A 23,686-nucleotide genomic window follows, 5' to 3' on the forward strand; every position below is an offset into this window, starting at 1 on the left:
GCCTCTTTACTTTCTCTTCACTTTATTTTATTCTTCACTTTACTCCGTTACATTAGTGAATAAGGAAACAGGGATGTTAGCACCCCACTAAAGACATCCATTGGCCTACACATTTAATTTTGTTTGTTAAGCACAAATATTTGTTTCAAAACTGTTAATTAATAAGTAAACAATAATAATGAAGTGTGGTGAAAAAAAAATAAAAAATTTATACACGTATATCCAAACACACGCCCTATTCTTACGCCCTATAAGGTGATGCATAAGTCCCTAAAACCCGACAGGTGGACAAATCTATTCTTATAAACAAACTGAAAAAAAAACCCGGGATTAGGCATGGAGGCAGGGGTTTTGTAATATTTTAATTACAAAACTTTTTTTTTTTTTTGATATGTAAAGATATTTGTGTTTTGCTGTAGACCTGCTTTTAGATGGTCAATGGCAGGGTCTATTTTAGTTCTTCAAAATATCAACGCGCCAAACACACCTCTATTTTAAACCAGCACGCCCATGAGTCCACAAAGTAGTGCAAATGGATATACTATTTAAACACAGTGGTGCAAAACATGAAAATAATGATTGTGCTGATCTGAAAATAGCAACAAATCGCACCAAACACGTTTTGCGCCTTACTGTGTGCACTGTAAAAAGTGCTACACTCACAAAGTTGGTTCTATCTACTTTAAATAATTGCAATCTAGTTAATTTTATTTGTTTTATACCAAAAAAATAAAATTTGCTTCCTCTTTACTTAAAATATATCAGTTTTTATATAACTGTATATTTTAAATAAAACTAATGCAATTTATTTGAGTAGATTTTTGTACGTGGTTATTGTGTAGAATAAATGTTATAAAAGTGAGTTGACACAGACAATTTATTAGAGCAGCTGTCGATGTGGGCAGGTGTTCATAAAACGTGATTTTAATAGTTTGGCGTGACTCCTTTTTCATTGCCCGGGATTTAGCAGGCAGACGCAGCTTCTGCAATGGTCGACATTAACTGCTCCCAGCAGCGGATCTGATTAACACGGTAAGTTGCAAATTTAGCCGAATGATAATTGTAAAGTCATGCAAAACTGCTGTCTTCGCTAGGCAGGTGAGGTTTTAGCTTTGTAAATTGTACTGTAGCCTCAGGTATGTTAACAGTTAGACTGCTTTCACATGGAAAGCTAAGTTGGCTAACGCTAACCAACGCTAGTTTATACTAACGATTAAAAGTGATATTATTGAGAAAAATAGTGAAAGTAGTTTTAAAACACTTAGTAGGTAAAACTAACGTTGCAGAACTACGGAACCCCGGAAGGGACGTAGTGGAGGAGAAAAAAAATGGGTGGGTAAAAAAAAAAAAAATGGGTGAAAGAAAAAAAATGGGTGGGAGGAAAATATATATTTCTAAGTTTTTTGCGTTCTCTCGCAAAGTTTTGCGTTCCCTCGCAAAGATGTTTTGCGTTATCTCGCAAAGATGTTTTGCGTTATCTCGCAAAGATGTTTTGCGTTCCCTCGCAAAGATGTTTTGCGTTATCTCGCAAAGATGTTTTGTGTTCCCTCGCAAAGATGTTTTGCGTTATCTCGCAAAACTGTTTCTCCACAAACACTTCCTGTTCACTGCACTCACGTAACCCTCCCGTTTTTGCTGAAATTATCCCATATTTTACCATTCTATCCCACTTTCTTTACATTACTGTGCGCTGATTGTCGCCTTTCACTTTGCAACCTCTGAACCAGTGAATGCATGTTTAAGCGCTGACTGACAGACGCGCTCCATACAATAAACTGATCCCAGATCAGCGTCTGTACGCGCCATTTAAAGGGACACTTCTGTTATCAAACAAGTGCGCAGCAAATGAATCTCATGTTTTGTTTAGTTTGATAACAGAGGTGTCTCTGTAAGAATGCACAGATTTATAATGAAAGCAGTCTATTACTTTAGAAACTTCATATTATTCAGTGTATTTGTCTGTTTAAACATGCACCCGCTCCTCTGTAAATGGCGTGTACAGACGCTGATCTGGGATCAGTTTATTGTACGAAGCGCGTCTGTCAGTCAGCGCTTATACATGCATTCACTGGTTAATAGGTAGCATACGCACAGTAATGTAAAGAAAGTGGGGTAGAATGGTAAAATACGGGAGAATTTCGGCAAAAACGGGAGGGTTTACGTGAGTGCAGTGAACAGGAAGTGTTTGTGGAGAAACAGTTTTGCGAGATAACGCAAAACATCTTTGCGAGGGAACGCAAAACATCTTTGCGAGATAACGCAAAACATCTTTGCGAGGGAACGCAAAACATCTTTGCGAGGGAACGCAAAACATCTTTGCGAGATAACGCAAAACATCTTTGCGAGATAACGCAAAACATCTTTGCGAGATAACGCAAAACATCTTTGCGAGATAACGCAAAACATCTTTGCGAGGGAACGCAAAACTTTGCGAGAGAACGCAAAAAACTTAGAAATATATATTTTCCTCCCACCCATTTTTTTTTTTCACCCATTATTTTTTTTTTCACCCACCCATTTTTTTTCTCCTCCACTACGTCCCTTCCGGGGTTCCGTACAGAACCGATTAACAAGGTCACTGGTGGGCGGTCGGGGTGTGGGGGTTCAGTTTGTTAGCGCTAACTTAGCTAAAGTTAGCTCACCTAAGTTATAGCAGCACATTAAGGATGGATATTAAATGCAGAAACGTATGCAACAGTTAAGTAGTTTGTGTTTAACGTAAGAGAAAGTATAACTTAAAGTTTGTGTTTTAGAGATTTAGTCCATAAGTTTTTTAATGCTGCATAGTGAATAAATTACAGATTTACAATTTATTTTAACTTAAATTACATTTACTACTGATGTTTACAGAACCATTTAAATTGTATGCACCTCATTCTAAAATGCATGTTCTTGGTCTTTAGATACCAAAGTGATTTTGTTACCTGTGGATCTTCAAACTTCACATCCAGGTAAGAAAAACATTAGATACAATTACAGCTATAATTATTTGCAGGTAAGTAAAACATTGGTAAAATTGCAAACAATAGTGGGCTCCATAGAATTAACTTACATTTGATATCTGAAGATTTTTTTTATGTGTGCAACAGTAAAAACAGTATAAAAATATCCTAATGCAGTTTCTTATTATCTGTCAGGTTTTCAATAAAGCTAACTGATAACACTGAATCACTGAACTGTCATTTGCCAGTGACATTAAATTTGAAGAAAAAGTCAATTAAATGTAGCTTTAGCAAAAATTTAATGTAAACCTTAATGTAATGTGTAAAATGGCAATGTATTTATTTATTTATTTAATAAAATTTGTATTATGACGTGCAAAGTTTGGTGCAAAATGAAGATGACAATTAAATTATAGAATTTGTATTCTATAATTTTCTTATAGCCGTTTTCAAACAGTTTTAATATCTAAATTAAATACACATTCTTATGCTTTATAAGTTGCCAAAATAAACAAAAAAATGTAATACCTAAATTTTAACAATTCTGTGATTGACAGGAAACCACAATGACATGCACTGTTACACTGAGTAAAATCACAGTTTTCTTTAAAATTTGATAACTAAAAACACCTGGAATAATGTAATTACACAACCTCTATAACCTTTTTTTATTTTTTAAATAAAAGTTAGGTAATTTTAACTAAGGTAATTTTTAACTGATAAACTAAGGTGTTTCATCCATGCATCATTCTCACTGGACTTTTGTAACTTCACTTGTAGTTATTTTCTATTTAGTATTTAGCTATTTAATGTTGTTTGGTAGCAACCACCTGAACTCCTGTTTCTTTTTGTCTCTACCAATAGAGTTGTGAGGAATCAGAGGTGCATGCGGCTGCCCACGGGAAAAATTTGCCATCAGCCCAACACAGTTTGGATTATCATAGGACTGTCAGAGGTTTGCCAAACCTGTCAAATGCATGATGGCTCCTGTTTGGACTTACCGATGTCCTCGACTTCAAGTATCCATCAAAACTGTATACATTTAAGATGTATTAGAGACTCTTTGTGGGACTGGACATTATGCATCCAAAATCTTCATCAAAATATGCAAATCTCCTCACTGAGTTGCCTTGGATGATTTCTCAATAGGATCTGGTATTATTAATGTTTTTATTTATGTATTGTGTATGTGTAGCCACATTAATGGCCTATTTTGTAGTCACTATTAAAAGGAACATTGATTGATATTGAATACATGTTATGGTCTTTAATCCATCTTCCCATTCTTATTTAATTGTTATTGACAGGAAAGTCTGTTTATCTGTGTTTACTAGTGTATATTGTGCTTACAATATAGAATTGCCGATTTATTTTCTGAGGTTACAGCCAGAAGTCAATTAAATTCGTTTTAAATGACATATGCATGGTTAATTTTATTTAGATCATTAAGTTCATAATACTTAATTAAAATGAGTACAGTCAACATATAGCAATGTATAAGTAAGTTAAATTTAACAAAAAAAGTAAGTTTATCTGATTTGAGTAATTTTAGAAATATTATTTGGCTCAACTTAATTTTATTGCATTTGTTTTAAGCAATGTTTTAGTGTTTAAAATACTTAAAAAAGGCTGGAAGTTGAATCAACCTAAAACGTCCGATGCAACCACTTGCCTCACTTTTTATAAGTTAGATCTAAGTAACATTTTTTACAGTGTGGGGTGTATGATAGGGTCCATAGATCTCCCTAAAAATCACCCTAATGATTATTTTGCATTACTTAAAAACACACATAAACATCTCTCCATATCCATCGCTCTTCCTCTCAGTAAACCAGACACACAACCCCAGGAAAGCCTTGGGTGCATATCTTACTGGACAGAATGAAACAGTAGCAGTAAGAAAACAAGGATGCTTTATTCATGGGTTTCACAAAAAATAAATAAATAAATTTTAACTCTAACAAAAGGTGTATTTGCTCCACCACTCATCCCTTCTCCTATTAATGTATTTGCTTAGAGCATCTCTTGCGGTGACACCTGTCAAAATATTGCACTCCTCCACATCACCGCCTGTCCATAATGGAAGTCCCAAAACATCTCTGATGTCTTTTGTTATCATAAACCACAGGTGCTCGAGTCAGCATTTCAGCTGATTTTCATTTCCAACAACAACTATAATCTCGTGTAAGCAGACCTTCAGACTAAGGACAGGTCTAGAGTCCATTGCTGCTTTCACATGGCCAAAGACCACCCGAGGGGCCATGCTCACAAATGAAACCAATCACATTTCTTTTTGTTCAGCGTCATGATTAAGGTTGTGAACATATAAAGCTGACAGTCTAGAAATTATATACCTGCAGACTACCAATAAATCATTAACTCAAGAATGTGGTGTACATTCAACAAGAGTCTGTGCCCAGAACTCCACATACTTCTTATAGTTTCATGGTAAGTCTATCATGATGAGCGCTCAGCGGCACAAGTGTAAAGACGATGGCTTTCTTTATTTATTAGGGGGATTGACGCCACAACAGCTGACTCCGAAAGCGTTATATATTTTTGTGCCTTCATGCACAAGACATTTAACCAGTGGTCTATGGGAAGCTGACGCTAACGCTACAACAATAACTTTCAGTTAAACCCTGAAGATTATAACTAGCAGTTAGTAGTTTAGTCATATTCATTCACTTATTTTCTTTCAGCTTAGTGCCTTATTTGTCAGGGGTTACCACAGCAAAATGAACTATGAAGCAGTATAATATTCTGACGGTATAATAACCTTGGATAATATAATTACGGTTTCAATATAATGGTTACTGCTCTAAAAAAAGTTAATTTTAAAAAGTCACTTGAAAAAATAATTCCCCTTTGAACACAATAAATTGTATTTTGAGAAACAATTAAAATATTTTGGAGCAGTAAACATGTCGGGCTGAATAATTGAAATGAATCATTGACTTCTGCTGTCTTTAGTTTCAAAACACTGATTTCTTTACTATTTGAAAAAGACATATTTGGATATATTTTCTGCTGGACACACTGTAACATGTAAGAAAATATACCGTACTAATGGTGTAACAGAAACATTTAGCAGTTTTAAAACCCTGACTTTTCCAAACTACGGTATACCTTGAAACCGGTTATCATCACATGCCTACTGCCAGGTATTCCAGCATATGTTTTATGCAGCAGAAACCCTTCTAGCTGCAACCCAGTACTGGGAAACACACATTTATTCTCACATTTACACACATACAATACAGCCAATTTTGTTTATCCAATTCAGATAAACCACAGCACAAAAAGGAAACCCACGCGAACAACGGGAGACCATGCAAACTCCACACGCCAACTGGCCCAGCCCGAACTCAAACCAGCGACCATCTTGCTGGAGGCAACAGTGCTAACCACTGAGCCACCATGCTGCCCTATTTAACACCATAAAAGAAGATTTAGAACTTTCAGAAGATCTGAAATGTCTGTAACTTTTTGGCTTTTCCATTGACTTGAACCTGACTTCAAATTCTATTGAAATTTCCCTCTTCATGAACTATTCTGGGGTTTTAGTTATGTGGCTTAGTGTAATGAAATAGTTCCTTCAAAATGTTGAACTCTGTCTGAGCCTCCGAAACTGTGTAACTTTCTGTCTTATGTGGAACACAAAATACTTGAAAAATTATTTGATTTGTCCATAAAATGGAAGTCTAAAGTAAACAAAATGTCTGAATATCAACTTTTATAATATCCTAAAAAGGTCATAAAGAGTCAGAAAAACATGAGTGTAAGAAAAGAAGGACCAAAAATATCCCTCTGTGTGATAAGTTGGAGATATTTTTCATTTATTATTAATTTTTTTTTTTTTGCCAGGCACTCTTACCAAACACAGTCACCCATCACTGAGCCCACTACCGACCTAGGGATGAATAATATTTAATATGACAAGCATTACGGTTTGTTTATGACTAGTAATGGGAGCTTTCACCGTTAAAAAACCTAAGTAGCCATTGACTAAGGGCAACGAAAGGTATGTGAGCAATATTAGATCTTAATTTTTTTCTGTCTATTTTTTTCATCCAGCACATACCAAAAGAGACAGCAATACATTAGCGCAAATATTTAATAGTTTAATAGCAATCTATTGAAGGACATTTTCTCTTTAAGAGCCTTGATAATCATATTTACCACAGAATAGAAAAAACAGAGGTTTCCCCTGTGTTATTATAATTATATTATTGCTCTTATATATTACCAAATGACCACAAAAACAACCCCAGTAGCTATCAGAGAGAACAGATAGTTACTTCATGAACCAGCCAAGCATAATCTACAGGTCTAGCATGCAAATCAGCAGGGCACAAGCATTTATCTTAATAGTGACAAATATAGGACAATCACCATGCTGTATGAAGATAATATAGTGAGCTGCTAACTAAAGATGAATGACAAATCATCTATCAAAAAAACAACAACTTTGGATAAGAACCCGAAGTTGTATTTTAAAATGTCTAATTATAATTAAAATGTATACAAAAGACACTAATAATATAATAAAACGTTAATAAAAAGGCAGGGAAACAGAGCACCCTAGCAGTCCGAGCACGGAGTTTGAATGCAATTGATCACTGTAGGTTCCGCCCCGCTGTAAATAATCTGCACTGGCACTAAAATCGTTAACGGAGCTCAAAGATGACACTGTGTTTTGACCGCAGTGGTTGCCGTTTATTCTTCCCAGCGGACATCGGTGAGACGAAGGGCATCTCTGGGTGCCAGGAGGTGCCCATGTGTTTCAGTGCTCTTCTTTGTTATGTAAATAAGGTGTATAGTCTTTGGATAAGTCGCCCTGACCACTCCCCACCCCTTTTTTTCCTCCAGCGCCTGTGACTGAATGCGAGTGGCTGATTCCTGCCTGAGGCTCCTGCACTGAACAGCGCTCAGCCTTCACGAGCCACATCAACATTTCTGCTGCCTTTAATCTCACTGCCATACTGTCCGATAAATATATGCCACAAGATGACCTTAAAAGTATTGGTATCAAAGCCATGTTTTAAATACTAAATTATATCAATATTTGATTTACAAGTCAAATTATGCAAGAGTTAACAAACTGACTTGTTCAATCAATTTAAGTCTTATTATTAAAAGTGTCCGAATCACACAATGCCTCTCAGGGGGGTCAATTTCGGGGGGTATTTCGGGCCAATGCCCCTAGTGGCCGACGAAAGTAGCTACCACAAAGCTATTGATTTTCATGTAGCCATTGGCATTCTTAAGAAAATTCTGGTCAATATTTTAAAGCCGACTATAATATGAGGTAAACTATATACATGTTCTTTTTGAATAAAGTCTCAAGCAACTCGTAACATATCTCTCTTCCACCTGACCTCCGTCACATCTACTGTCAAAGCACTTTGGTCGTTTAACAAATAAAAAACCTAATCTGCTTCGTTTGTTTAAGCTTGCCTTGCTTTTACTCTACTATAATTAACCGTATATAAACTCTATGTGCATTAGATTTTAGATTAATAATCTGTTAAAAAGTAGATAATTAATATCTACTTTTAAATCTTATTTTCAGTGTCATTAAATTGTAACCAAATAAACTTTTAATTGGCTATAAATAATATAATGAGGGAACTAAATATATGAGGTAATATGTTTAGTTTTGGTAATATATAAAATTGTAACTATCAATATGACTTTTTAATATGCCCTAACCCCACTTTGAAGTCCACTAAGGGCTACAAAGTGTCAACATATGAGACTAGAAACAGTGGACTTTAAAGGTGATTTGCTAAAGGCAAAGGTTACTTTGGTACAAATCCTGATGAACCTATAAATTCACCCCCTACTCAATATACGCCCCTCAGAGCAAACACTGCCTTCTTTTATTTTGTCTCTAATCCATTTGCTCTAATATTGTTTGATCATTTTTACGTCAAATTAACCAACCCGTGCGCGCATAATATTGCTTGCAAAAGTGAGGTTCAGATGTGACAAAAAAGTTGAGTCCAAAAAATAAATCCCGCACTTTAGCTTAAATAGCAGCCTGTTTGCAAGAAAACGTGAAAAAGTAAAAGAGCTCCACAACGCTGCAACAAGCAAGGTGCACGATTTCTCTCTCCAGCCCCTCTACTCGCTTATCCTGACAGATACAAAGAAATACAGACACGAGCGACCAGACACAAACACAACTTAAAAAGGCATAGCACTGGCTGTTAGATTTAGCTTGTATTACCTTGCACGGATAATCCACAGTAACCCAGAGAAAGTAGACAGAAGAACCAGATATTCTCCACCGCCATGTACAGCGTTTGATTTCCAGCAGCGGGGGTAAAGCAGTGCGTGCTTTATATGACCGCTACAGCTACATGCATATAATGGAATTCGGAGGGGGAAAGATCTCTTCAGGTTTAATTAGTTGCGCGTAATTTCACGTAATTATTTCCTTGTCGCGCGCTTCCCCAACCTATGAACATAACGTGGTCGTGTTAGTCGGGGAAGAGTCGTCGTGTCTCTCGGCGCCTCATCGCCATGTTGTGTCCAAATGTTAAGTGTGTGAGAGTGTGTGTGTTAGCTCTCTTTACACACACACACGCACGCACACACCAGCGAGTCCCGCTTTGGTGTCCACTGGAGCTGCATGAAACGCTGCCAGTATCCTCACACACCCCCTTTTCCGTGTACACGGCTCCACGCTAGTTTCCTGTAACCTGCGAACGCGCTGCGCCAAATTCACGACACAATGTTAAATCAAAACACACTGACTAATTTACAGCTTCACATTTCGCTCCTTAATTTGAATAGCTGAAATGTTACTATAGCTCACCCATATTACAAATAAATCCCTACATTTATATGTTTACATATTTTAAAGGTCCATGAGGTACACAAAATGCTATGTTACATTGTAATAACATAAATAACATTCACTTTTTCATAGAAGCCAAAGACACACACACACACACAAAAACACACACACACACACACGCACACACACACACACACACACACACACACACACACACACACACACACACACACGGGTGGCAGGACCCCTCTATGCCATGACCTTCAAATGAGCTGAGAGAGGATTCTTGTCTCCTCATGTCTGAGGGGGCGAGAGATCACATGTGCCTCAGTGTCATGCGCTCCTACAGGCTGAGGATCCCTGTCCCTGGCCACTGACACAGCCATGTGCACGAGACCCTCACTGTCTCTGAACACAAACAGCTAACTAGGGTCAGCTCAACCAGAGCCGCAGGGGACAGCACCGGAGTAAACAACTCATATATATCTGACCGTGTACTTCCACACACTCTTTCTCAGATAAATGGGCTGTGAATTATGTGCAGACTTTCTAAATGTTGATGTTTTGTTGGACTGTCCATGCATGATATGATCACATTTCTGTATGTGTTGCACCCATATCTATCTATCCATCCATCCATCCATCTATCCATCTATGGAACCCAATAAACATAGTTTGGTTTCTTTATAGTGGAAAAAAGCTATTTGCAGTATCAAAGAAAATGAAATGATCACTGAAAGTTGCAAGGTCAATATTATTACTTTTAAAAGAACTATTAAGCTCCACAGAAGCAAAAGTTTTCAAACTTGAATCCACAAACTATTGACAAACATTCTGCATTTGTTAGGGATCCATGGAAAAAGGTTCTACACCAGCAGAAACCAATCAATGGCAATATTTACTACAATACCAGACTACAAGACCCAAAAATTGCGGTTCATTTAAAAAAATTATTTTGAGAGGATCATGTGCTTATGATTGATCACGACTGGTCCCGTATCAGCTTCACATATTGTGCCAATCTGATGATTCCTAACTCACTAAACCAGTTTTTCACTTCAGTCATCTTCGTCTTGAAGAATCCCCCTTCCACCCCTACTCCTCACCCTTCTCCTTCTCCACGGCGGCCCAGTGGTAAGCACTGTTGCCTCACAGCAAGAACGCCACTGGTTTGAGCCATTACCGGGCCAGTTGGCGTTTCTGTGTGGAGTTTGCATGTTCTCCCTGTTCTCTCGTGGGTTTTCCCTGGGTTCCCTGGTTTCCTCTCATTGTCCAAAGACATACAATATAAGTAAATTGACTGATCCAAAATGGCTTCATAAGACAGCTATATCTCTTAGCTATTCCTAACACATTCACAAGCAGGGGAGTTCTCGAGACCTACATGAGCTCAAACGCCCCTATCATCCTTCAAACGGGAGGAAGCCCCGGGCTCAAGGATATTCTGAGCTCAGGGCTATTTCGCGAGACAGCATGCCAAACAAGCTTTATTATCAACCCCAGCTAAGTGTGAACTCTTTAAATGTAAAACAAGCGCTGACTAATAGCTGAAACCCAATGAATGTGTTTGTTGATGCAGTGTGAATTGGCCTATGTGCCTTAAGAATATTACACTACAATAAATGTATGAAATTATGTAAAATCTTCAATGACAGAGGAACAAAAGCAACATTTTTACTGTAAGTATTAAGGCTGATCTTTTTGACCATAATTGATTTTTTTGTTCCACTTGTTTACATTCACCTTAGACAGGACTGGATATCTGTGTACCATGATTATCTGACAGCATAGTTAAGTTACAAGCTGTCGTGAATGTCTGCTGAACACACTTAACTAATGTTGTCCTTCATTCTAAGTTTAGCTGCAGTTTATGTTCTGAAGTGAAAATAAAGTAGTGCAATAAGATTAACCTTTTTATATTTGAATGAATTTTAATAAATAAATTAGAGAGAAAGACAGATTATGTTTGTGAATAACCGGCATTTGTACAACACCGCTATAGTGAAGCTGTGGGAAATATAATGTAGCTTTCAGTGTAGCGAAGCTTGTACAATTCATGGGGCAGGGGTCAAAAGCAAATTCCTGTGCTCTTGAATGATTCTTTGTGAGCACAATCTCTCACCAATGTATATAAAGTTTCCACCACAATAATTTGAGTGCATAAAGGCACATCTGCTTCATAATATGACTTTAAAAAGCTACTTCTCTGTGGGCAAATGTGTTGCCCCTAGTGGCTTTGAAATCAGGGCCCATCAGGCAGGGGAGGAGCAAACGGGGTGGGGGTGGGGGGGGGGGGGGGGGGGTTATACGTCCCCCTTACTTTTAGAGACAGACCATTTAAAAACAGGTGATTAATAATAAAATGAACTTAAATTTTGGATCTCATTTAGCTGTTCCCCCCACTTTTATTGGGGCTTTTTATTTGGGTCTCCTATCCAGGTATGGGGCTCTAGCATTTTATCAAAAATAAACAACATGCTAAAAATTATTTAAATAAATAAATGTTAAGAATAAGTATAAAAAACTTAAAACTTAAGAACCTGATTAGCTAGCTCAAGTGTGTCTGATTCAGGTTGGAGCTAAACATTCCAGGACACCAGCCCTTCAGGACTGAGTTTGGGCACCGTGATGTACAGTTAATTAGCCATTTCTTTGATTACATTTTAATAATAATTACAAAACAAATTAAGCAAATTTAATTCACAATCCATCAAACTAATATTTTCACAATTTTTCATATGTATCGAATATTTGCTGTTTGTGAATCGGAAGCCGTTACAATGATCTGCTAAGAGAGACAGCTGTGTTGTACTGGGCTGTCTGTGAGTGCACCAAGGCAGGGGAAAGGCTGACGCATCACCCACAGCTCGTTGAGAAGAGTAGAAATGGTAAAGAACAGACACATGAGAAAAATCTCCGGCAACACCAAAAAAAATAGTAGCTAGTTAATATTTTAAAAATTTATCGCTGGGGGTCTGAAAAGTAGCTAAGTTGGCAACACTGGATTGGTAGTGTCTTTAAAGAGCTCACACTTTGCGCAGGTGCAGTACGGTTAAAATGTTCAATTATTCATGGGGGTCCCCGGTTCTAAAAATAATTAATAACGCTAAAATCTTAACAGTTATAGAAAGATTTTACAACATATCATTGACCATTTATGAAAGAGCTTTATGATTAACAGGCTTCTAGGCATTAGTTGGGGTCCCCTAATTCCCTGGGGCCCAAAGCAGCTGCTAACCTCGCTTATTGGTTAAGTCCGCCCCTGGGGCCAGTATTTACAAATTATTTTATCTTACCACTAAGAGTTCTTCAGTCATAAACATTTTCAGACAAGAGTATTCTCTGTTCTCAAAGCTGCTGAGACAAACATTTTCAAAGAACAGAGAGCGATCTAAAGCGAAGAGTAAATGCACACCGTCATTGGCTGATGGGGAAATGTATTCATGGAGACTTTGTTGAGTGCATTATTATTTTATAAATTTTTTGGATAGTTTTGTGGTTTGTTCTCAGTCGGTCAGGATATTTGACTGATTTAGGAGCTAGTTAACGCTAAAATACTTGAAACTAAAGTAAATGTTCAGGAGTCCCAATTTAAAAACTGACACGCCAGTTGTTTTTAGATTTTTTCCTAAATTGGCATTAGGAGTTGCTTTTATCTTGAAGTTTTATATGTGGGTTTATCCATCTAAAAAAGAAAAGGTTTATACTAATCACAAGTAATGAAAAATGGACATTCAATAATATACTAGGTCTAAATGAGGTTATCATACACACCAGATGGCAACATCTTGAGGAGAGGGTCCAGCCTTGGGTATTTACAAACCAGATTACAGAAAATCCATGGGAGATTATTACGTAAGCAATTATTCATTACCCACAGAAGTATGTTTTATGGTACAGACTTTCATTTTTCAGTGTATGCACATGTGAAATCAGCCTAGAGCGAAGCGTGCACAGAATGAGCTGAGCTTTTTTATCTCTCCCAACTGCAAAGCTATGGGCATCCTGGGGGTAGCCGTATCCAAACCGCAGAGGGACTGAACCAGATCAAACAATGGGGATGTCCCTCCTGCAGCTGCTGTCTCTCCAAACAGCACTGCTCCTGTAAGCAGAGTAAATATCTCCTGCCTCTCTACGCTGTCGTGACTCTAGATTGCTCCGCATCCACCACATCAAAGGCACTTTTGTCAAAGTACAATGGAGTGATTGTGAGCGTGCACTTGTCGTTTTTAGGGTGGGCTGTTATCACTACAAAACAAAAACACACACATAGAAAAATGATATGCACTTGTTACGCACGCAAAGAAAACATGCCAAAACAGAAATATGCTGTGTCCACATCTCCACTCAAATGAGTTCAGCAGGGGTGATAAAGATCAAACTGTCTGATGTGCACTGTACATTTACGGTAAATAAAAAGATTACAGTAGAATTTAACTACTGCATTTTTTATTAATTTATAGCATTAACACAATGTTTTGACATCCTAACATTATTTTACAGACAAAACCTCAACCAAAAGCATGTGGAAATGAATCAGTCATATGATGAAACAATCCACATCCACAAGCACCATACCCGTCAACATTGGGATGTGCAAATAAGGGATCCTCCACCCCTCAGACCAATTTAGATATTATTATTATTTTTATTATTTTTATTATTTTCTTTATTATTATTATGTGTGTGCATGTATATGTTGAAACATGCACTTAAAACCCAGAGTGTCCACTTTCACTCGGCTTCAAATTGTGTCTACAATCCGTGTAAAAAACGGTGTCTATTTATCCCTATGGAGCACGTCTGACAGTCCCGCATCGCTACATGAACTGACTGTTTTAAATACTGCATAGGAACAATGCCTTTAATGGAAAGGAAGAGAATCCAGAGGTTGCATATAGGGAGGATTGGCTCTTTGATGATTATTGCCGCCCTTAGGAAGATTAAAAATATGGGAGAAATACGAGAAAATTCCTTTACGGTATGATAGCTGGATAGAATTTTTAAATATAGGAGAATCCTGGAAAAAAAAATGGGGGAGTTGACAGCTATGACAAGCACACTTAAAATACAGTAACTTACAGGCAATTTTGGCTGCCAGTAAGTAAGCGTGCTTGTAAATTTACATTGTAAAATTTACAGTAACTTGCAGGCAATTTAGATTCAATTCAATTCATGTTTATTTCTATAGCGCTTTTACAATGTTGATTGTGTCAAAGTAGCTTAACAGAAGTTCTAGTAAATCGAAACTGTGTCAGTCTAGTTTTCAGATTTGAAGTTCAGTCCAATGTGGTTTGATTTTCACTGCTGAAAGTCCAAATACTGAAGAGTAAGTCGATTGATGTGCATCTCCACAAATCCCAAACCAAGCAAGCCAGTGGTGACATTGGTGAGGAACAAACTTCAACAGTTGAAGGAAAGAAACCAGGCTCAGTTGGGCACAACCATTTCTCTTCTGGCCAAACGTCTTGTGCAAAGCTGCAGTCTAGTCACTGGAGGCTGGAGAACACAGGATATCCATCGTAAAGAAGCTGCAGGTGTGAGTAGGGAACTGGCAGGTGTTTCTTTCAAGAATCGTTCTCATGCTCTCCACTCCTCTATGACTATGACCGCCACAGCATCTGCTCAGGATATGGTCTGCTCCAGGATTTTAAATACCTCTAGAAGTACTCTATGGTTGCCAGTAAGACTGTAAATTTGCAAGCACACTGTAAATAACACTGTAAAATTTACAGTAACTTTCAAGCAATTTCGGTTGCCAGTAAGACTGTACATTTACAAGCATGCTGTAAATAAATAATTGAAACTATTCTTACCTTATCATTTTACAGTGCACGTGTAAATTTACAATCTTTCTGACAACTAAATTTGCCAGCAAGTTACTGTAAATTTTACAGTAAACTGAAATGATTAATTTACAGTGCCGTTTAAATTGAAAAAGTCTCACTGGCAACAAAAATACAGGTTTCCTAATGGCAATAAGTCACTTACTACATCGTCTCCTCTATGCTATCAGAATCTTGACTGCTGAAGATCCAACAAACCCTCGAGAAATTTACAGCTAATCTGTCACGTGACCACAGAATGCATCCAGCAACAATCTGCATTATTATATAAATTACAGTCAGCTGCTGTAAAATAATAAAGCAAGTTTAGCAGCCGTTAGTTACAGTGCAGAGAAACAAACCAATAAATAGAAGACCCCAGTGTCATTCACAAAACTACTAAATATCACAATGCCAACACATAAAATTAATGCAATAAACATTACGTATTCATCAACAATAGATGTAACATTCATTAATTTTTCTTCAGCTTAGTCTCTGATTTATCAGACATCGCCACAGCGGAATGAACCGCTAACTATTCAGACATGTTTTACATAGCGGATGCCTTTCCAGCCGCAACCCAATATTTAAAAATGCCCATACACTCTCATTCACGCACACAAACAGAATAATTTAGCTTATTTAATTAACCTACAACTGCCTCAGCCGGGACTTAAACCAGCGACCTTCTTGCTGTGAAACAACAGTGCTAACTACTGAGCCACTGAGCCACTTTAGATGTAACATAAAACTCTAATGTACACAACCAACCTGATCTCACGAGGAAACATAACTATTTTACATTTCATCAGTTTAATTAGTCCAGTAAATTTTAAACTTTTTTTTCAATTTGTAAATTGTAAACATTTTCATACATCACCCAACAATCATTAGGGATAAGCAAATCGTGCAATTTCAGACGAATTAGCTACTGAATTAAAATGTTACGAATTGCCATGAGATAGCATTGACATAACTGATAAGAAATAAATAAATAAATAAAAATAAAAAAAAGTTAAGTGTCAAACAGGGAATTTTGAGGAAGGCAGTTTACAGTTGTTCACTCTATATATTAAGAAAACGTACTGATAAACAGGTAACTGATATTTTTACAGTACTATATTACTGTTTTTTTATCATTGAAATCACTGCCGTTTTTTACAGTGTAGTATGACTGAAAGAATCATCAAAGCAAGGCCTGAAGACATCTATCACTGATCGCATGTATGTTGAACCACTTTTTAGGTCTTGTCTCACTATAAAAGATGCAAAGGCAAGCAAGCAATCAGATTACTTAAAGGAAGTCAGAGGAAGTGCCCTAAGGTTGATGTGAAAATGAGTCATCCAGTTCACTGCATGATGAAGTGAATGAGATGAACTTTTCATCCTTGAAACCATACATGCAAGTGAATAAAAGCCAAGGCATTTTATAAGTGTTTTGTTCCTGTGCTACTCATTGAACTGTTTAGTTTTTCCATATCTGAATAAGAAAATCAAAACGGAGTGATTTAAAGTGAAAGACTCTAAATAAGGCATAACATATGAAAAGAAAAAGCTGTAAAAAAAATGCTTTTTAATAGGAAATGAAAATGATGATGTTTTTTTGCAGTGCATACACACATTTCTAGTATAAAATAGACTAAGCGAAGAACTCTGAGGCAGTTATTCAATATGTTCGTAAGGGTTTCCGGGTGCACTGTGACTTATGCAAACATGGATAGCATTTTTAAATAAAAATACAAAGAAATAAGAGCTTTGATTTTTCAGTCAGATTTGAATTTTGTTTAAAGTAATGTCAGGAGCGTGTGAATTCTTGTTTATCACGTGCTGTATGACTGTCTGGGGGACCATTTGGTTGCTGTTGTGTGCACACTGCAGGAATGGGTTAGTGACAAGGGGCCATACATTAATCAGTATTTCAGCAGGAAGAAGCACAACATCCTTGGTCTACAAATTATGCGTCTGTAGGGGAGCGCATGGCACAAAGTAACGTAGTGTAAAAATGTAACAGAGTTTTAAGGTATTTGCTCATGGCCAACCATGGCATGCTTCCGAGGTTTTCTTTTTCATCTTCTTTTTAATATCTTTTTTATTGTTTTTAGCATAAGAAAATACACAATAACATAAACAGAACTTAAAAAAGTGCAAAGGCCATTTCACGATACACAGACAGTTGAACACAACATAATATAATCATCCAGAAAGCATAAGAGAGAGAGAAAAAAAGAACTAAATATAAAAAAAACTAATAATTTACAGAGAAACGTGTAGGCTCCACAACTCCACATAATTGGGTTCCAGATTTTAAAAAATATGTTTAGCTTGTTTGCCATCACATATTACATTTCTTCCATAGACAACATAACTTAAGCTCCTAATCCTGGTTTCAAAGACAGGCACGTTCTCTGACTACCACTTTTGTACAATTATTTTCTTTACTAATATCATACACACATATATTGCCTGTGATATATATGCATCTCCTATTTCTGAGGTGTCTCCAAAACTGCACAGTGTTGGCTCTGGTGACAGATCAATCCTGTATACTTCAGATATAAAAAATGAAAAACGTTCTGCCAAAATTAACTAATTTTATGGCATGATCAGAATAAGTGAGTCAATGTACCTTCAAAAAGTTTTTACATTTATTGCACAATAAGGATACATTTGGGAAACTCTTATATAATTTTACTTTTGAATGATAAAGTCTGTGGATTACTTTAAATTGAATCAGTCTGTGTCTCACGTTAATAGAACAATCCAATTCGACTTGACTAATTGGAGTGTAGGGAAATAGCTATCAAGTTGGTCTGATGGTAGGTTAATACAGTTTATATTCTCTCTGGTTCTTGAATCTGACTGGCTGATAGCCATGTGATATTCTGCAATATCAGAACTTGTACAGCCTCTTTACACCCGTGTATAACTCTGCCTACATAGGAGTAACAGCAGATCAATAAACTTACAACAGTTTGACAAATATTGCTGCTGTTTAGGTTCGGATTAAGAATTCAGAGTCCCCTGGGCACAATGTCTTGTAGCCCCCCTACCTGGCCACACACCTATAGTTGAATTAAAAAATAAGATTAATATCATATTTTTTTAAATAAAATTATTTTATAATGAATTGCCCACATTTTTTAAATGTAAAAATGATATACAGTACATATATTTCTAGTCTACAATGATTTAACTTATTTTTAAAGCATTTAAAGCACACTTTGAAAAAAATATACAACTAGTAAAAATTAATGGATTTTAATACACTTGTTCAGGTTCACTGAAGCAGAACTAAAATTTATATTTAAGGGTATTTTTAATGTATAACTTCTACACACTTATAATGCATATGATTTGGATGTAACACCTCTACAATCCAGTTCAGTTCTATGAATCTGATTCTTCTATAATACACACACATATTAATGATTCCTACATGTCTTCCTTGTGATGAAGAGTAGGAAAAATCTGATATGTAGTTCGGGAAAAAGAAGAATGAGTTCATCAGACGCTGGATTTTAACCGGGTTCATGATCGATCATGTCAAAACATGTTGCCATGCGCTTTACGAGCTACGCCACTCACGCTGCTATCTGCCACTATCTTTAGTTATGTGTCTCTACCAATCGAATAGTGTTGGGTGGGAATTACTCAACTAGCTCATTCTGCATTTAGCCTAAATAGACACTACAAAATCGTTCCTGCTGCTGTTGGACAACATAATGTACTTTTGAGCCTTTTTTATGTGAGAATGTAGTTCTTTAGATTTCATCTATGGAATTCATTTATAAGCTAGTACTGTACTCTACACAAAACTAGTACTGTAGCAAGTGAAAAATCAAGGCTAAAGCCATGTGTTGTGTGTCCAATATAAGGAACTAAAGCCTTGCTATCAGCAAAATGACCTCAGAGACTTGATGACCCAGCGGAGCCAGTCCCCAAATATGATGGTGTTGTAAATAACTGCCCTGCCCAGTTACTACCCCACTCTTCTGCCATCACGAGGGCACCAAATGTATGCTTGGCACGGTCAACATGTCACCATGGTTACTGACACTCAGGAGTGGCACATAGGCATAGGACACAAAGCACAGTGGTACAATTGGTGTTCCAGTGCCACTTGGATACACTAGCATGTGGCCCAGAGAGGGAGACAAGAGGTATTTAGGCTACTACAGTAAAAATGGAGATGCATCTAAACAGTAGCGTCAAATCTACAGAAACCTCAACGTCTTGAAGGTCTAGCCTTGATGGGAAGTTTTAACTCTGGAAGCTTTAGGACGAACTATTTTTTTGTGGCTGAGATAGGATTTATTGTCTTTTCATGTTGGTTTGAATATTATTTAGTTCACTTTTTTAGTAGTTGATTGCTTAATTTGTCACCTTAGAATTATAACAGTGTGTGTAACATTTGTTTTTTAAATTGTCTTAAAAATGTAAACAACTTATAAAATAAGGTGTCATTTAATAAGAATATGTGAATAACTCATAATTAATAAGGTGATATAATTCTAAGGTGACAAATTGTCTTTATTTATAAAAAAATTGTCAGCATTCAGAATTACATTGTATTCTAAGTCTACAGTAAGTTTTACTGTATTTCATACATAAGTTAGTGTCCTTGAATTAATTTGGCCAAGCAACCTTTCTAGACTATTGATTTATAGGCCCTTCTTAAATGGTAGGTCATGTCCTAGTGAGGGAGATGTGTCCTTCCATGTCCAGTCCTACTAAGGCTTCAAGGCTACAGTCCTGCTCAGCAAAAATGCAAGAATGGTAATCTCTTAGTGTATATGACTGTCATACAAGATTTTTTTTTTTTTTTTTTTGGTCATGGGACAAACAAAATATGCTAATTATTGTATTAGAAGATTATTGTTAATTCAGTTATGACAACAACTCGTTGTATGAAACTGCCTTGCTCTTTTTGTTATTTGCTCAAAAAGGTACCAATAAGCAAGAATGAATTGCTTTAATGAATTAATTGGAGTCAAAGACATCCTCATAACATGGGAATAGTTGGTTGAATGGTTAGTCAGAGTATAGTTTCCATCAATTTTGGCCTAAAAAATTTGCAGCTTTTAATTTTTTTGTTTACATTTTCATTTCACCTTTAGACTTGGTACACAATGGAACGACAGAAGAGTCAAGTTTTAAACAGGAAAATTATAAAAAAACATTTTTAATATGCTAATTGTCTAGTCGGCAGACCCAAAGATTGGCTGAATAGATTTAAAAAGAGTAAAACTCAACTGTTTAACCCCAGGGGAGATGTAAAATGTGCCTATTTTCTTTAAATTTTCGGTAGATTAGATGACATGCAAATCTCTCTATTTTTTTTTTTTTAAAAAGTGTTTGTGCAACATAAAAAGGGCAATAATGTAAATTTGAACTATTTTGACTTTGATCTAATTGTATTGGGAAAATGTGGGGTATTTTTGGCTAGCGATGATGATTCACCCACAGCAGTGCGATTAGAAAGGACAAGCCAACTGATGCAGATGCCCAACAAAGGGTATCCCCTTCTTGCCAGTCCCAACAGAGGGTATACTATGGAATTATTCCCCAACCCTGTCCCTCAAGACACAGCAACAGTAGACATTTTCAACCTCTCCCTAATTAAACATATCTGAATCAACTCATCCAAACATTAGAAGAGACTTCAAAACCAGAATTGAATGGGTCAGTTAAGGTAGACATCTAAAATATGTACTGTTGGTGTGCCTCCACGAATAGTGTTGGAAAAAACCATACTATAGCACAAATCGCAGACATTTTAATCATTGCTATTGAAGCAATTTATCAATTCATCAGACTCAGCCATGCATTGGGCTGCATAGTCTAAATCAGAGGTGCCCAAACTTTAGTATGAATGGCCAAAATCTAAATATTGAGAACCAGAATTTGCCTTGATTCACCAAGGTCTCTGCATTGTCCTCTATCTGTCGGGTGACAGTTTGTACATTTTAAACTAAATATGATTAATTTAAACCATTTAAATTCAAACAATTAATTTCAGTTAGCTTTTTTTGTAGATTAACAATAAAACAAACCAATAAAAGAGTACATAAACTTTGAAATGACAGTCTCACTTGTAGCTGGTCTACAACGTTTAGCTAGCATGCTTCAAATTTTCCTCTACATGAATGACCAGATCTGAGATTTCCAAGGACATTTCCAAGAGAATCAAACACCCTTCACCAGCTTGTTGCTATTTAGTAGTGCATCCTGATGCCTTCACTTGTCCAGGTTAACATACGAGACCTTCTGTCAATGCTCCTAATTCCTACGTCCAGCACTTGTGTTTCTATTGGAAGTGCATTTGAAGGCAGACAGGGCTCATCAAAAAACCTTAATCTAGACCACGGATGCCAGAAATTGGGATGGGAATGGTTTAGAAACTGAAGTAGCAGAATAATGGTATTGGAGGGGGGAGGGGATTTATGAACTCTTGTGAGTTAACTAAATATGGTGAGAGAGACTGTAAATATTAGTAAATGGTCTTCACATTCATTACATATTTAAATCACATTTGCATGAAGACCCAAAAGACCAACATTTAATCTTATGTTTAACGTAAAAAGAGAGAATAAATAAGTGTAGCGAGACACTTGGACAACAAGGGACTAGGAAAGACTGAAAGCAGCAGCAGATCGGTTTCCTCAAAGCAAACCACTCATTAAACACAAAACTCAGATGTGTCCAGACCAACCCATTACCCACTTGGAGATCTGTCCTCGAAGGAATTCTCCTCGATGGTCTGTCAATCAATTCTAGACCTGCTACAGTCGCATAAATCTACATACATTTAAGCTCATTCTTTCACCGCATAAAACCGCATCACATTCAAGAAAGGCGTTTAATGGAACCATGCATACAGTATGACCCTTTTCCCCCCTGTGAAGACGAAGTGGACAGTGGTCAAAAGGAGGAGGCTCTCTTATCGTAATGAGCATAAAAGTGGATTTTAAATGCTTGTAAATGGCTGCATGCACGAGACAGAAGGAATTGGTCCAGTGCGGCTGACCACCGTGCCATCATGAACATCCCATAAATGGGAGCGTTGTTAGCCAGCCGGGGGGGAAACCCTTTCCCGGAGTACACTTATCTCCATTTGGACTCTCTGCTGAATGTCATTAACACACTGCTTCTAACAAGAACTGTGAGAAGCATAGTCCGACTTAACCTGATGAATATTCATCAGCTGGTACACGGAAAGGGATGAAGGGAGAGCTGGGGACAAATGGGAAGAGAAAGAACGAAACGAAAGAAGAAAACCCACAGCAAAGCAGAGAATGATTTGTGTATGTTGTTGTGTAGAGACATGAAAAACAGTGACACACGTGTACACACACACAATAGAGCTTGAGAAAAGGCTTATTATACCAAAATGAAAATTAGACATAAATGTGCTTTTTAAAAAAATATATAATTATTAGTTTCAAAAGTTTGAGGCTAGTATTTAGGCAATAAATGTGTAAAAAAACATTCAATTTCATTTAAGCACTGATATTTGGTATTTTATATTATAAATACAATAATAAACAACAGAACAACAGAAAGGCATTTGCTCCCACAGAACTGCCGCTTCTAACTTGCACCAACACCATGCCTCATTCAAAGTCACTTAAATCGCCTTTCTTCCCTATTCTGATGCTTGTTTTAAACTGCAGCAGATCATCTTGACCATGTCTACAAGCCTTAATGCATTGAGTTGCTGCCATGTGATTGGCTGATTATAAATTTGCCTAATGAGCATTTAGACAGATGTACCTAATAAATTGGTTGGTGAGCGTTTATTATGGAAAAATTATCATTATTACATTGTAAATTGAAATAACATTTATTGTTATTAAATTTATTATAAAATTGAAATAACATTTATATTAACATTTATTTAAAAAAAAAACATTTTTTAAACTATTGTTGTAGTTTTGAGTTGAATGAGCATTAGAGGCTTCTTTCAAATCATATATCCCCAAACTCTGGAATATGTAAAGCTTGTTTGGATTTCAGTCCCACTGTGGGAAGTGAGAGAGAAATCCAGCAGCACCTTTTATGGAAGAGTGAAGATAACTTTGTGTGACGGATTGACAATTGGCACATAC

At 36.7% G+C, this 23,686-nt stretch overlaps 1 protein-coding gene and 1 long non-coding RNA gene across 2 annotated transcripts in view; one reads left to right on the forward strand and one right to left on the reverse strand.

The window, feature by feature from the left end:
• igdcc4 (immunoglobulin superfamily, DCC subclass, member 4) overlaps positions 1–9,497 on the reverse strand; it is a 129,320-nt gene extending 119,823 nt beyond the window's left edge. Inside the window, exon 1 of the mRNA XM_002662840.7 lies at positions 9,178–9,497. Within this exon, the coding sequence (XP_002662886.3) occupies positions 9,178–9,244 (67 nt within the window). The 5' untranslated portion in view covers positions 9,245–9,497. The remainder of the gene's footprint in view (positions 1–9,177) is intronic.
• LOC137496176 (uncharacterized) lies at positions 935–4,194 on the forward strand. The gene is made up of 3 exons (XR_011016304.2): positions 935–1,032; positions 2,904–2,951; positions 3,807–4,194. It is a non-coding gene; the product is annotated as an uncharacterized lncRNA (long non-coding RNA).
• Positions 9,498–23,686: the final 14,189 nt, after the last annotated feature.

This window comes from Danio rerio, chromosome 7 (assembly GCF_049306965.1).
Source record: "Danio rerio strain Tuebingen ecotype United States chromosome 7, GRCz12tu, whole genome shotgun sequence".
Taxonomy (NCBI): Eukaryota; Metazoa; Chordata; class Actinopteri; order Cypriniformes; family Danionidae; genus Danio; species Danio rerio.